Raw genomic sequence first — 16,426 nt, forward strand, 5'->3', positions numbered from 1 at the left:
GTTATTTGTTACTGTAGATTATATCTGCATATAGAAAATTAGGTACTGCGAATTTAATAAGTCAAACTGGGAAAATATTTTTGTGGACAGGCATTACAATTTACAAACACAACATAAGTCCTCACCAAGGTGATATCATTCCTATGACATCACTACGACCTACATAATGCTTCCACGTGTCAAGAGAAGCACCTTCCTTGTACCCACCAAGAAAGAATCTAGGAAAGTTACTCTAGGAAAAAATTTAAAGAAAAATAAAAATAAAAAGAAATAATAAAGAAATGGAAGCAAGAGCAAATAAATAGAAAGAAGTCTTGAAAAGTCATCTCGTCAAGTTCTTCAAACACTTTCATAGCATTTCCTCTCCTTTACTTTCAAGTTTCAACAATGGAAGATTTTCATTACTCAAACCCTAACCCTAATTATGGAGCTACTGGTTTTATTGAGACGCCGGAATTTGAGCTCTCTGGTTATCTCTTTCCAGAAGAAGGGTTGAGTGATGATTTTCTGTTACAAAATGAAATGACATCTGAATTTGTGCAAAGTATTTCCAGCAGTGGATCATATTCCAATCCCACTCCAAGTTCAACTAATAACATGCAAGTCCTATGATAAATATGTTGCATTTTATTGCTCAAATTAAGTTTAAGTATGAATCTTATTTGGGTTTTTTTTTCTTAACAGAAAATGTACAAAAGGTGTAAATAAGAAGTACAACAAGGTGGATGCAAAGTCTAGGGTTGCATTTAGATTTAGATCGGAGTTGGAGGTTTTGGATGATGGATTTAAATGGAGGAAGTATGGTAAGAAGATGGTCAAGAATAGTCCAAATCCAAGGTAAGTTACACTAAAAATAGTTATATCTTAAATATTGCCCATTTCTGAATCATGAACAGTGTTATTCTTATTCTCTTACTTATCTAATTTTGCTTTTAAATTTATTTAATTCTCATTGCGTTTTTTTATCAATTGTTAGAAAGAGTAGAAAATGGGGCAATTCCAACTAATAATCGTATTTTCCCTTAGAATCTCAGTACAGTGGTTTAAGAAGAACAACGGTTAATTTGAGAACTATATAGTATAGTAAGTATCATTTTTAGTTACGTACATATGATCTCCTAAACTGCTACCAAATCCGTACCATCTCGGTTCTCTCCTATAATTATAAGATCATCATTATTGCTATTGCATGCGCAAAGTGTCAAAATTAGACCTTATTGTCTTATTGATGTCAGTATATTACCGAGGTTTGTTAGTAAACTGTATTTGTAAAATAATTCTAAGAAGAAAAATAACGTATAAACCGAAATGTAAAAGAAACAGAATTTAATCCGAGCTCACTGAATTCACAGTGTTTCCTTAAAGAACTTAATCCCATCCTAGTATCTGAGTTTGTGGATTATTTCCTCCCAAGATTGTACGGATTACACACTGGTGTAGCGGTACTTCAAACCCCAGTGTTTCAGCGAACACAATGATCGGTAGCAAATCACATTTATTGTTGTTTTCTTTGTAGTTAAAACAATGCAGAAGAAAGGATGAGAATTCAGAATTTCGTATGAAAAATCTGAGAGAATGGACTGCTATATATAGTCAACATGTTGGATTCAAACGAAGAGGTGCAACTCTTCAGAGGTCAGTTATGACTGTTCAAGTAAAACGGTCATAACGTAAATGGCCATTTACGCAAATTAAAGTGGGAATTCAAAACACAGAGGAAAATTAGTTTTCCGTTACAAAAACAGATAATTTGGATTTAATATTGACTTCCCTTACAAAAACGGATACTTAATAATATTACGTTAATATTTACTATTAACAATTAATCAATTAATCGATCATTTGACCGAATCCAAAGCAGAAGCAGAAGCAAAGCGAGCGAGCGACGACGACAGTGCGAGGCTTTCCTTCTTCTTAACTCTTTAAGAGCTAGAAGAAGAGCAATTGTGTATATACCCATCAAAAGTCTTTTCCTCCTCCAATATGGGACAATGTCCCTTTGTCAAGGGGGAAACTCAAATATTCATTTTCTTTCCATTTCTCATTCACCCTTTTTTAAGCTATAATAAGCTTATAAAACCCAACAATCCCCCACATGAATGGGGAATGGCTATACACGGAAATATGTATGAAAAACTGTGTGATTCGATAGCAAGGATTAATCGCATCTGGATAAGTAGGTTTCTCGTTGAACTTTCCGTAGTGAACTTATATCGGATATACTCGGTCAATGGGTAGATTCGATATTTTTGAACTGTCGAATTTGGTGTATACCTAGACAACCATAAGTCACACAATCAACCCTTAACCGTCTTTGGTTCTCATTGTTGTGTTCGTTTCAGCCATGAACACCGCCTGATTTTATAAGTGCGTAGAGAACTGGCCTTACAAAATTCTTCTTGAAGCGGCTAACACTTCACACTTACATAGGTGATTCCTAAACGTGTCATCCCATAGATACGCTATTTGATATACCCCGTATCAAATTTAGAAATCATTAAAAAGCCTTAATGCTTATCCTTGGTACCGAACATTGTCTGACACGAAAATGGACCAAAATTTTAGTTGACAATGTTGAACCGTCATTAATGACTTTGTTTGATCTCCTTGAACCTAGATCTTTGGATCTCCAGTCTTCTAGGTAGAGTTACCCCAACAATGACTTGTCCTCGGCCATAGTCACATTCCCCTAGATGATTTCTCAACTACCTCTCTAGTTAGGCCTTTTGTAAGTGGATCCGTCACATTATCGCTTGACTTTACGTAGTCAATTGTGATAATTTCTCTAGAGAGTAATTGCCTAACGGTCTTATGTCTTCTTCGTATATGAAGAGATTTACCGTTATACATAACGCTCCCAGCCCTTCAAATTGCCACTTGACTATCGTAATGTATGCACATTGGTGCCAACGGTTTGGGCCGAAATGGAATGTCTTCCAAGAAATTCAGAAGCCATTCAGCTTCTTTGCCGGCTTATCTAAGGATATGAACTCAGCCTCCATTGTAGAGCGGACAATACAAGTTTGTTTGGACTACTTACAAGATACCGCTCCTCCACCAATAGTGAATACATATCCACTTGTGGACTTAGAATCAGTTGAACGGGTGATCCAATTTGCATCACAATATCCCTCAATCATCGCAGGATATTTACTATAGTGCAAAGCAAAGTCCAGGGTATGTTCTAAATATCCCAAAACTCATTTTATTGCACCAATGAGATTGACCTAGATAACTCGTGTATCGACTCAATTTACTTATAGCACAAGCTATATCTGGTCGTGTACAATTCATGATATACATTAAACATCCCAACACACGAGCATAATCCAATTGTGATATGCTTTGGCCTTTGTTCTTTGTTAGTGCACGATTCACGTCAATTGAAGTCTTTGCAACTTTAAAATCTAAGTGCTTGAATTTTTCAAGTATTGTCTTAATATAATGAGATTGTGACAATGTCAGACCTTGAGGAGTCTTATGGATTTTAATACAAATCAGCAACTCCTAAGTCCTTCATATCAAACTCGCTCGTTAGCATACGCTTAGTCGCATTTATGTTGGCAATGTCATGACTCATTATCAGCATATCATTCACATATAAGCAAACAATGACTATGTGATTTGGAACATTTTTAATGTACACACATTAAAAATGTATCAAAATAGTCAAGACCTTCTCGTTGTCTATACCCTTTGACCACAAGTCTTGCTATACCCTTTGACCACAAGTCTTACCTTATATTTATCAATTATGCCATCATATTTTATTTTCCTCTTAAAAAGCCATTTAGAACCCAACGGTTTATTTCTAGGACGAAGATCAACCAATGCCCATGTATGGTTGTTCAATATGGATTCTATTTCACTATTGACTGCCTCTTTCCAAAATAATGATTCCGAAGAAGACATAGTTTCTTTAAATGTTCGAGGCTCATTTTCCAATAAGGAAGTCACAAAATCTGGTCCAATTGAAGTAGACGTTCTTTGACGTTTACTACGTCTTGGATCCTCCTGATTAAACGTACTTTCTTTTGTTTCTTACCGAGGTCGTTTAGATCCTTCGCCAATCAACTCACATTCCTTTTTATATGGATATATATATATATTTTCAAAGAACTCAGCATTATCTGATTCTATAACCGTATTATTATGAATGTCGGGATTTTCTGATTTATGAACCAGAAATCGATATGCTTTACTATTGGTCGCATATCCTATGAAAACAAAATCAACGGTTTTTTGGTCCTATTATTACCCTTTTGGGTTTAGGAATTTGCACTTTTGCCAAACACCCCCACACTTTAAAATAATTCAAGTTGAGCTTCCTTCCTTTCCATTTTTCATATGGAATGGATTGCGTTTTGCTATGGGGTACTCGATTTAGTATCCGGTTAGCCATAATAATGGCTTTTCCCCCCCCCCCCCCCCAACAGTTCTGTGGCAAACCAGAACTTATCAACAATGCGTTCATCATCTCCTTTAATGAACGATTCTTTCTTTCCGCAATCCTATTGGATTGGGGCGTGTAAAGGGCCCTTGTTTGATGAATAATTCCATATTCTAAACATATTTCTTCAAAAGGAGATTCATATTCACCACCCCTATCACTTCTTATCATTTTAATTTTCTTGTGAAGTTGTGTTTCAACTTCATTTTTGTATTGCTTGAATGGGTCTATTGCTTCATCTTTACTATTAAGTAAGTAAACATAGCAATATCAAGTACTGTCGTCAATAAAAGTTATGAAATACTTCTTTCCACCCCGAGATGGTATTGACTTCATGTCGCAAATATCTATGTGAATTAAGTCTAAAGGATTTAAATTCCTTTCAACTGACTTATAAGGATGTTTAACATACTTAGATTCCACACATATTTGACATTTTGATTTATCGCATTCAAACTTAGGCAATACTTCCAAATTAATTTGCAAGGTTTTATAATTGACATGTACCAAGCGTATATGCCATAAATTATTTGACTCAAGTAAGTAAGAAGAAGCTGAAATTTTATTTTTCTCAATGACCATTACATTCAGTTTGAAAAGGCCCTCGGTGTGGTAACATTTTCCTACAGACATCTTATTCTTACTTATTATAACCTTATCAGATACAAAAATACACTTAAACCTGTTCTTAACGAGAAGTGCAGCAGAGACTAAGTTCTTCCTAATCTCGGGAACATGAAGCACGTTGTTCAGAGTCACCACCTTGCCAGAGTCATTTTCAGAAATATCTTGCCACATCCTTCAATTTTGGCCGTTGCAGAATTTCTCATAGAAAGCGTCTCTTCAGGTCCAACGGGAGCATATGTAGCAAACGCTTCTCTAACAGCACAAACATGGCCAGTGGCTCCAGAATCAATCCATCGCTCCTTAGGATTTTCCACCAGGTTGCATTCAGAAAGCATAGCACACAAGTCATCAATATCTTCGTGCTTTTCAACAATGTTTGCTTGACCCTTCTTCATGTCTTTCCTTGGAGCACGACAATCTGCAGATTTGTGTCCAGCTTTCCCACAGTTATAGCAATTTCCTTGCTTCTTGCTTGGGTTGCTTTTCGGTCCAGAAGCCTTCTTCCTCTTTCTATTATTTTGAGGAGCATCCTCAACAATGTTTGCTCCTATTATTGTTGAGTTTCCACGACCTTTCTTTTCAGCAGCTTTGTTGTCCTCTTCGATTCTAAACCGAACAATGAGATCTTCAAGCGACATCTCCTTGCATTTGTGTTTCAGGTAGTTTTTGAAGTCCTTCCACAAAGGAGGCAACTTCTCCATCATCGCTGCAACTTGAAATGCTTCATTGATGATAAGACCTTCAATGAAAATTCTGTTAGTAAAAATTATATAATTAATACTTTCAACATCAGTATTAATTCGACTTATACCTTCAGCAAGGAGATCGTGAATAATCACTTGCAATTCCTGGACTTGAGTAATAACAGACTTGCTATCTATCATTTTATAGTCCAAAAATTTAGCGGCAATGAATTTCTTCAACCCGGCATCTTCAGTTTTGTTTTTCCTTTCAAGCGCAATCCACAGTTATTTTGACGTGTCCACCTTACTGTAGACGTTATACAGATCGTCCTCTAGTCCGCTAAGAATGTAATTCTTGCATAGAAAATTGGAATGCTTCCACGCCTCAGTCACGAGAAAGCGTTCATTGTCTGGAGTTTCGTCGGGCAGAAAAGGAACTTCTTCCTTAATGAACTTCTGTAGACTTAAAGTCGTCAAGTAGAAGAACATCTTCTGCTGCCACCGCTTGAAATCAATCCCGAAAAAAATTTCGGGTTTTTCTGCCAGTGCTGTTGCCAATGTCGGTGTTGTTCGGCTTGTCGATGCATTGGTAGTCACCATAGGAAAAGTCCAATTTTCGTTCTCATTCGTCATTTCTGTAAAAGAATGACACAAACAAACGTTTAATAAACGGCAAAGTTTTTATATTTTCAAACCGAATAAAAGTGGAGTAGAAAATCACTTAGATTTTAATCTCTGTTGGAGTAGAAAATCGCTAGGATTTTAATCTCCAAAACGAGAGTAGAAAATCACAGAGGTTTTAGTCTCCAGAATAGTGAGTATAACACAAATACAGAAAATATTTAAGTTCCTTAAGCTTGTTATCAAACTGTATTTGTAAAATAATTCTGAGAAGAAAAATAATGTATAAGCCGAAATGTAGAAGAAACAAAATTTAATCCGACCCCACTGAATTCACAGTATTTTCTTAAGGAACTTAATCCCTTCCGAATACCCGAGATTGTGGATTATTTCCTCCCAGGATAGAACGGATTACACACTGGTGTAGCGGTAATTCAAACCCAAGTGTTTCAGCGAACACAATGGTTGGTAGCAAATCATACTTACTATTGCTTTCTTTTTAGTTAAAACAATGCAGAAGAAAGGAGGAGAATTCAGAATTTCGTATGGAAAATCTGAGAGAATGGACTACTATTTATAGCCAACATGTTGAGTTCAAACGAAGAGGTGCAACTCTTCAGAGGTCAGTTATGACTGTTCACGTAAAACAGCCATAACGTAAATGGCCATTTACGCAAACTAAAACGAGAATTCAAAACGCAGAGGAAAATTAATTTTCCGTTACAAAAACGAATAATTTGGATTTAATATCAATTTTTCGTTACAAAAATAGATATTTAATAATATTACGTTAATATTCACTATTAACAAGTAAATTTGGTCCAAAACATTAATCAATCAATCATTTGACCAAATCCGAAGCCAAACGAGCGATGACGACGGTGCGAGGCTTGCCTTCTTCTTAACTCTTTAAGAGCTAGAAAAAGAACAATTGTAAGTACATATTGTTTCTGTTTGGCACCCATTATTAGAGGGAACTTGAACATCCAATATTCATTCATGTCTCGTAGAACTAGGAAAGGAATAAAATTTTGTGTGTGAGGCACTGACGCTGAGACTCATATAATTGTATCTTTTTTTTTATTCGGATGTCCTCGAAGGGACTATAATTGTATCTTCACATCTAAGTTAACAGCTTCGTTTGCTCATAGAAATTTTTCTTTTTTTTTTCTTTCCAAAAACGTGTTTGTTCATAAAATTTTGCAAGTTTTTAAAAAATTTCGAAAATTTAAAAACCAAAAAGTTGTCAAAACCACTTTTTCAAATTTTTTGTTACCCCGCTCACTAAGCTGCTATATTTTTTCAAGTGAAATGCATGTTCAAACATGATTTCAAATTACAAATACCATTTTTTAACTTAATTCTAAATACTATTTTTTTTTCAAAAATTATAATTTTTTTATCCAAACGCCTAGTTAATATTTGTGTATTGCATTATGGGCACTAGCAGATCCAAAAATAAGAGGGATTTATAAAAACACAAGAATACCGTATTTGAAATTTGAATCTGCCAAGTAGGAGTGGGAAACGGACGGGTCGGACCGGATATGATTCGGGTCGAAAATGGGGTAATAAAAACGAATCAATTATCCGACCCGATCCATATTTAATACGGATAAAAAACGGGTTAACCGGCGGATAATATGGGTTACCCATATTATCCATGACTTCTTGTATATGTTCACTTTTGGGAGAATTTTTAGTCTCCCTAACTTGAGGAACCCCCAATTGAGGCTTTACAAATATAAAAGTTAGACTCATTGGTTATTTATTGGTTACTCATTGGTTATCCATTTTCTAAATGGATAACATGGTTCTTATCCATATTTGACCCGTTTTCAAAAAGTTCATTATCCAACCCATTTTTAGTGGATATATGGGTGGTTAACTGTTTTCTTTGAACCATTTTACCACCCCTACTGCCAACCTTATGTAGATTTTAAACCCCCTTGACCACTAAACTACACTTTTGGATTGTGTTAAGGGGGTTCAAAATTTAATATATAGAGGTAAAAAATAGATTTTGCCTTATAAATACAGTGTAATTTTTCGGCGAAGGGGGTTCGGGTGAACCCCCTTGCGCCCCCTAAATCCGCCCCTGCTGCCAAGTATAATACTTTAAGATTCACTTCTACCTACACTAGAAGCATTCTTTATATCAAAGGATTCAACTATATATACGTGTGTAGTGACGGATTTAGAATTTTGTGCAAGCGGGTTCAATCTTAAAAGTACATTACTTTAGTCGTAAAATAGTAGTTGTCAAGTGGATTTAAATAAAATATTTATATAATATTTATGCAATTTTAATCGTAATTTATACATATACAGAGTATTATTTTTTAATAAAGCGCTTGCCTCCACGTGCGTCTGCCACTGCGTGTGTGTACAGTAATTTATCCTATTCATATAGTATATTTTTTCGTTCGAGAAGATTCAATTGAACCCTTTTATAATATGAAGCTCCCCTCGAAGGAGGGCAAAAAATTTGTGGTAGTGGGGTAAAGGTCCTTTTTTTTTTGTCTAAGCCTAGACCATATTCATTTTGATATGATGTAATCTGGTCTAAAGAAAAATATTTCTCATTGATAGTTTGTTACTTATTTAAGAAAATATTATTTTGGATAAACGTTATTTGGTCATATCATAAGAAACTACTGAAATTATATTTGTACGTTGATAGAAGCAAGTAATAGAAGTGGATGAAAAAAAAGATCATTTGGTTCACTTTTATTAGCATGGAAAAAAGATAGTAATCACGGGCGGACCTAGCGTATTACTTACGGGTTCAATTGAACCCATAATTTTTGATGCGGAATAATATATATTAACTTACATAAATAGTAGATATAAACTCACTTTACAAATATAATGAGTTCAATATTAAAAATTTTAAAAACTGAACCCACATGATTTAAATCTTGGACAGTAACAGTGCCTTCTAGCTTTCTTGGTGTTAAGTGGCCTAACTTTTTAGTTAAAGTTGCAAAAGTGCAAAAGTATGATTAACTCCATTTTATCATATTTTTTTTCGGGCAATGCATTTGCACTATTGCCCACCCTATTAAAAGACGTCCTACACCAATTTGTTAAAGTTGACCAGAATACTCTTATTAAGATTAGAGTTTCATATTGAATTATAGGATCAGAAAATTAATTCTTTTTCTATTATTAAAGCATTCTTACCATTCTCTCTAATTCTTAAATAAATAAATAAAGAAAATAAAACAAACAAGCTCAGCTACGACATCTTTAGTCTTATTGAATTTGTTGGTTTAATGATTTAAATTATCTAAAGAATCTGAGCAACTACATAAAAGTGTTTACTTTTCCATGTTATAAGTAAGTTGTCATCATTGTTTTATCATATCAAACATATAATTAGAGGCATTTAAGAAAGGGTGGATAATGTTTTAAGAACTACCAACACAAAAACGATTCGCATTAATATTTAATAAGTAGCAAGATTTAAGAAGACAAAAGAAAGTACACTAGGAGTACTTTCATATGCCTTCTTGAATTCTTGAGAACATTCCTTTTCCAAGAAAATTGTCCATAATTCACTCTTTAAAAGTTATACTAATTTATCGTTGTTAAATTTTTTTCTAAAATAATTATATATGTCTAATATTTATTTATATTATAAGTTGAGATAGGCTAGATCGAGAAATAGAGTAGAGGGCTAGTAGGTAGTCGCGAGTGTATCCTTTTGTTCTATGTAGGATCAATAGTATTCTCATATTTTTTATACTTAGATTTGTATTAATTGTTACCAGTTGTTTCTTTTGCTTTAGTTTTCTTATTATTTAGGGGTATTATTACTTTTAGCACGCGCCAGAAACTATTTACATCTGGTAGCCAAAAAAGTGTATAAAACTTGTATAATTTTTGTATATATATATATATATATATATATATATATATACAAAAACATACAAATTTTATATATTTTTACAGCAGCTATACAGTATCATTTTTCCTATTATTTTCCTGTTTGTGGTACTTCTTCGTGTTACTGTTTCTTTTCCATGGTTTATTTACTATTGTTTTCTTTTCAATAATATTGTGACTATAGCTTTTCCTAAGTCGAGGATTTATCAGAAACAGACTCTACCTTTATAAGGTAAGGGTAAGACTGCAAACATACTATTCTTCCCAGATTTCACATATGGAATTACACTGATCTTGTTATTGTTTGGTGTATAAGTTGAGTCTGATTATGACAAATTAATACAATGGACATGAACAGGAATTACTACAAATGTTCAACTGGAGGATGCAATGTGAAGAAAAGAGTTGAAAGGGATAATGATGACTCAAGCTATGTCATCACTACTTATGAAGGAATTCACAATCATGAGAGTCCATGTATTCTTCACTACGCACAATTCCCTCCCAACATTCCCACTGATGGCCTTCATAACCTTCGCCTTTAGAATTTTTTTCCCTATTGGTCCTTCCATTTTCCTAATATTTTGGATTTTATCTGGACAAAAGAAAAAAAGTATGTAATTAAGTTGATCCAAATATTTGGTATTGGCCTGATAAGGATAAGGGCTTAGCTCTTTGTGTCTTTCCTTATGGCCCAACAATTCTATACATAGTATATTAGATTGACCAAACTTGCTGTTACATTTAGGGTAAACCTGTTATGTGTTGTCCTGATTTTCTTATCGTATTGGGTTCTTCTATCTCTTGAAGGAAAGGGTAACATGTTTACCATAATTGGGTTTTCCTTCTTGTAGAAGCAAATTATAAATTTCTCATATTTGGCTAGTCCCTTTTCTTGTAGGAAAAGGTTTGGAGTTCTATAAATTGAAGATCTGTTCTTCTTATTCAGCAGCATCCACAAGCTATATAGGATTTGAGAGCCGTGTTTAGGGGTAGAACTTTACGGGACAAGTGTTGGTGTATCACTTGTGTTTGCCTCTTCGTGAGGTTGTTACCTCGATATTTTGTACTCTCTCTTTATATAGTGGATTGCTCATCTCCATTGTGGACGTAGATCAATTGACCGAACCACGTTAAATGTTTGTGTCTCTTTTGGTAGATTTTTCTTTTGTTGTGTGGTTTATCGTCGTTCAACGTTTGCTTTGCTAGTTTTCGTATTACACCTGATTCTTTTCGATCCTAACAAAACTTGTGTTACACAATGCTCATTGAGGAACTATAAACTCTTTTTCTTTTGAAAAACTTTAAGTAAAAAGGTGGAAACACCTAAGCTAATGTGATGACCCGATAGGTCATCTTAATTATTAGAACTTAATTTTGTGCTTTGAAGCGTTAAATACCTTATTTTAGCCTTCTCGATTTACGTGCGCAGTCCGAATGTTTGTCGTGAAGGCTTATATGTTAAAAACTGATGAAAATAAGAATTTTGCCTTAAAAATTCATTTGAGTTGACTTAGGTCAATATTTTGAGCAAACGGACTTAGATTCGTATTTTGACGGTCCTGTTGGGTTTGTATTGTAATTTGGGACCTGGTTGTTTGCCTGGAATCGAATTCGGAGGTCCATAACTCGAGTTATTTATTTTTATCGAAAATTAAAAGTTTGAAAGTTTAATGATTTTTAAGAATTGACAGATGTTTGGTCTTGTTGATATTGGGTCCGTATTTTGGTTTCCAGTACAGGTCCATTACTATATTTATGAATTGTCTGTCGAATTTGATGAGAAATGGAGTTGCATCGACGTGATTCGAACGTTCGGTTGTTAAAATAGAAGTTCATGAGTTTTCTTGAAAATTTCCTTTGATTTGATGCTAAATTCGTAGTTATAGGTGTTATTTTGGCGATTTGATCATGCGAGCAAGTTCGTATGGTATTTTTGGACTTATGTACATATTTGGTTTAGAGCCCCGAGGGCTTGAGTGAGTTTCGGATAGGCTACGGAGTGTTTTGAACTTAAATGAACTGTTGGTGCATCAGGTCTGCAGACTTCGCATTTGCGAGGTCTGGCTCGCAAATATGAGCCTCGCATTTGCGAAGGAAACATCGCATTTGCGAGGAGTGTCCTGGGGGTAAATTTTCGCAATTGAGAGATTTGGGGTCACATTTGCGATCCCCTCAGGTCTGCATTTGCGAACATTTTGTTCGCATTTGCGAAGGCAGCAGGAATGGACACTCTTCGCATTTGCGAGATTTGTTCGCATTTGCGAACCCCATGTCGCAAATGCAACATCTGCGACTGACCAAATAGCTGAGAAACGGGATTTTTGCTCATTCTTCAAATTTTCAAAACTAGAAAACCCAAGAGACGATTTTTCAAACAACTCTTCTTCCCCAATCCATTGGTAAGTGATTCTAACCTATTTTTTTCAATCTTTCATTACATTTCATATGTTTTTAACCAAAAATCTAGTATTTTCATGGTGAAAATTGGGGATTTGGGAAGAATTAGGAATTTTTGTAAAATTGGGATTCAGGCCTCAAATTGAGGTCAGATTCCAAAATAAATTACATAACCAGGCACGGGGGTGAATGGTTTATCGGGTTTTGATTTGAATTTTTGATTTGGACCAAGCGAGCTTGGGAGTTGACTTTTTAAATAATGACCTAAACTGAATCCTTTTCAATCTTGGGTAGTTCCTAAGGCTTAATTTGAATTGTTTGGTTAGTAATCTGCTAGATCCAATTGGTTCGGAGGCTTGTTTGAAAGGCAAAGCTGTAGTTGAGCTTTAAGTGGACCTTTGAAGCGAGGTAAGTGTCGTGGTTAACCTTGATTTGAGGGATTAGGATTTGTTTTCCTATTTTCTACATGTTTATATGTTGGTTTCAACGTATAAGTGAGGTGACGAGTACTTATGCGTTGTTGTCGGGTTAAAGCATGCGGGTGGGACTTGTTCCTTGAACTTTATTGCTTATTTTGCTCATGTTATCCATGCTTAGACTAGTTACTATTTAAATTGATCGTTCTTACCACGTTTATGGGCTATGTGATAATTGTGAATTGTTTCTAAGGTGGAGATTGGTATTGTGGAACCATTGTTGACGTAAGGATTGTTCTTGTTGATTATATCTCCCCGTTGTTACTTGCTCGTTGTTATATGGTAAGGGAGAGTGCACGAAGGGTGATGTCGTGCCGTATGTGGGATGGTGGAAGGATTTTGTATTGACCAGACTAGCTGGGTCGCTGATCTCGTCCAAGCCACACCTTTTTTGAGGTTATGAAATAGTCGGTTGCAATAATAATACCCAACAAAGAGTCGGGATCGAATCCACAGGGAGCTGAGATAGGAATTATAGCATATATTTCGATTGATCACGTGAAGTATCTAGATTGCACTTCCACAAATATGGTATTTTTGCTTCTAAAATTATGCTAAGGATTGCTATTCTAAAAATATAAAACTAAAGAATATTGTTTTTGGATGTTTTTCAAATAATGTAAAAGGCCTAGGGCTATGACCTTCACCTAGGTATTTGCGTAACGGGTTGTAAATTTTAAAGCTTGTTTCGTTGGTCGGGGTGTATTATATCTATAACACTCAAGTACTCACTCAATACCTCTCAATAAGAGAGTGATTTTTCCCAATTTGGCTTTCTCAAGTCCAAATGGGTATTGAACAAAACAGTTGAAAAAATGCTCAAGTCGGGTTTTACTATCTCTAGGTTAAACCCTTTAATTGGGACTATCAATCTCTTGATTTTATTCCAAATTCTTGTTAGCCAAGTTTTGCTACACTAAGTCTCTCTTTCTCAAGTAGAGACCAAGTCAAATAGGCATGAACTAATATTTGCAACCATTAATTCTACAATTAAAAGCAAGAACATGGCTAAATAATAAACACCCAACCATAATCAAGCCGTATATCAAACACCCATTAAGTTTACACACCAGGGTTGGATCACAATCCTAGTTAGAAATCTAGCAACTCATAATGAGTATAGAAGAAAATAAAGAAGAAAAGATGATAAAACTTATATTGAAAGATTAAAAGATAAAAATTCAATGTTAAATCACCAAAGTAAGCTAAAGTTGCCTAAAGAAGCAAGGAAAAACGGCTATAGAACTTTCAATATTCAAAATTTGACCTAATTTCGTGAAACTAGTCTATTTATACAAAGATGGAAATTTCGGGCGAAAATGCCCTTTCGGAGGTTCTGCGGCCGCACAATTCCATGTGCGGTCCACACTTTGCTTCACTCTTGACAGGAGTTAAATCTGCGGCCGCACAATTCTGTAATGCGGCCGCATCTCTCATATTCCGCGGTTCGCACAATTCTTGGTGCGGCCGCATAGGGCTCTTTTGCGGACTGCACATTTCTAAGTACGGTCGCGTAGCTGACTTCTGCGACCGCACAATAATTGTGCGGTCCACACTTCTTTTGAACTCCATATGCACACTCTCTGAACTTCTGCTCTTTGTTAGCTTCTGCGGCCGCACATTGCACTAGCCCTCCGACGTGAATGCCTTAACAATCTGCGGCCGCATATGAAAATCTGCGGTCCACACTTTAGCTTATGTGCCTGATTTTTGCCTTTGAGTTCAGATCACTCCTTCTTGAGTTGGATTTCATCTTAGTGGCTCATTTTCAAATACTCCTGCGATTAAGCACATTTCATCAGTTTTCGGGAGTACAATTAAACACTTTTGGACTAAAACGAAAGCTAAAAAGTGCTAATAAGTATTCAAAATCCCCACTTATCACTCCCCCAAACTTAAGCTTTTGCTTGTCCCCAAGAAAATAAGGTAATTCCCACCTCCACAAGTTAAGAGCTATTCCTGCTAATCTAAGGTGAATCAATCACACATCAATTGGGACCAATAATTACCCACAACACTTATGAATTGTCAACAAGACAATGATTTGAATTTTTAGCACAAATAGTTCTAATGTGACACTTGAGTATCAAGAGCTGACTTTATTCATCAAGGAAGCTTGATCTTTCATGTAGGTCATTGTGGATCCCAAACTCCTCCTCCTCTACTCTCCATTAGCATATCTCACTTAAGAATGTAACACTCAATTCAAGGATTTGTGAAAAGTTCACTCATCTCTCTCAAAAGAATGTCAAAAGTACGACTCTAAGTACCATATGCTTGCCCATCATGTAAATCACCACTAATATAAGTTCACTCGGCTTGAAATCACGTAGGGCTTTTTTAGAATGTAATGAAGGATTTTGGACTAAGGTAGGAAATGTTGGAATAGAATGGGTTCATCTTTCCTTAAGCACTCCATTTTCTCTTTTTGGCTCATGTTTTGCCGACTCTTTGAGGCATTTTCATTTTCCTTAGGGGAACTAGAGAGACTTAACACATTATATTCATTTTCTCCTTCTTTGTTTTCTCCATGCTTTGCATCGTTGCTTTTCTTTGAATCCCTTCAACTCTTCAACTTATTCACTTTCTTTTTGTATTTTTCTTTTGTTATTTCTTTCTTTTTCTTTGCCTTTCCTTTTCTTAATTTTTTTTCTCTTTTTGTACCTTGATACTACTTTCAAACTCCTTGTCTCTCCCCTAAATTTATGTTTTAGCCAATTATTTATCAAGAGTGTTAAGGAAAACTCGGATGCCAAGGGAGGTTCACTACAAAACGGGTAAAGGCTTGTAACGTGGTTATCAAATGAGTAAGGTCTTAGGCTCAAATGGGTTGACTAGGGATAGCAACATTGGTGGAACATGGAAAGTTTCAAGCAGGTCAAGGAGAGCCTACAATCACTTCTCAAGCCAAGCAAATCTTAGAAGTTTGCCTAGAAATACATTCAGGGCAAGTTCTAGACCATTCACACAGGTATTTGGGCTTGCAACCAATACATCTCACCTCTCACACAGCTGGATTGTTAAAGAGGATAGAGTCGAGGGCCCACAACAACCATATTCAAGATTGAAAATCACTAATGGTTTGACTAAACCACTCGATGATTGCTTAAGTCAACATAAGAGTCAAAAGGTCACTAACTAGAGTTATTTCTTTCCAAGAACTTATTTTTAATCATAAGCACGTAGTTAAGTGTGTTGGTACCAAGTGAAGCATGCTTGACTCATCTAGTTCGACTCAGTTAGGTCCTCTTATTCATTATTATTACTATTCTTACCTA

At 35.4% G+C, this 16,426-nt stretch overlaps 1 protein-coding gene across 2 annotated transcripts; it reads left to right on the forward strand.

Annotated features, from left to right (window-relative positions):
• On the forward strand, positions 333 to 11,064 carry LOC109228804 (probable WRKY transcription factor 50). Of its 2 annotated transcripts, XM_019394011.1 has the most exons (4): positions 333 to 599; positions 685 to 837; positions 10,457 to 10,504; positions 10,631 to 10,717. In XM_019394011.1, the coding sequence occupies exons 1-3, from the start codon at positions 388 to 390 to the stop codon at positions 10,464 to 10,466; spliced, it is 375 nt and encodes a 124-aa protein (XP_019249556.1). In that variant the 5' UTR covers positions 333 to 387; the 3' UTR covers positions 10,467 to 10,504; positions 10,631 to 10,717. The 2 variants fall into 2 exon arrangements, with proteins under 2 accessions (XP_019249556.1, XP_019249555.1); XM_019394010.1 differs by lacking the exon at positions 10,457 to 10,504 and having other exon boundaries at positions 10,631 to 11,064.

Source organism: Nicotiana attenuata, chromosome 7, assembly GCF_001879085.1.
Source record: "Nicotiana attenuata strain UT chromosome 7, NIATTr2, whole genome shotgun sequence".
Classification (NCBI taxonomy): domain Eukaryota; kingdom Viridiplantae; phylum Streptophyta; class Magnoliopsida; order Solanales; family Solanaceae; genus Nicotiana; species Nicotiana attenuata.

Excerpts from the sequence above, each read along its gene's own strand:
- LOC109228804 (XM_019394010.1), top strand. The coding sequence starts at position 388 with ATGGAAGATTTTCATTACTCAAACCCTAACCCTAATTATGGAGCTACT. Across the intron at positions 600-684 it reads CCAAGTTCAACTAATAACAT|AAAATGTACAAAAGGTGTAA; the intron begins GCAAGTCCTATG and ends TTTTCTTAACAG. Across the intron at positions 838-10,630 it reads AAGAATAGTCCAAATCCAAG|GAATTACTACAAATGTTCAA; the intron begins GTAAGTTACACT and ends GGACATGAACAG.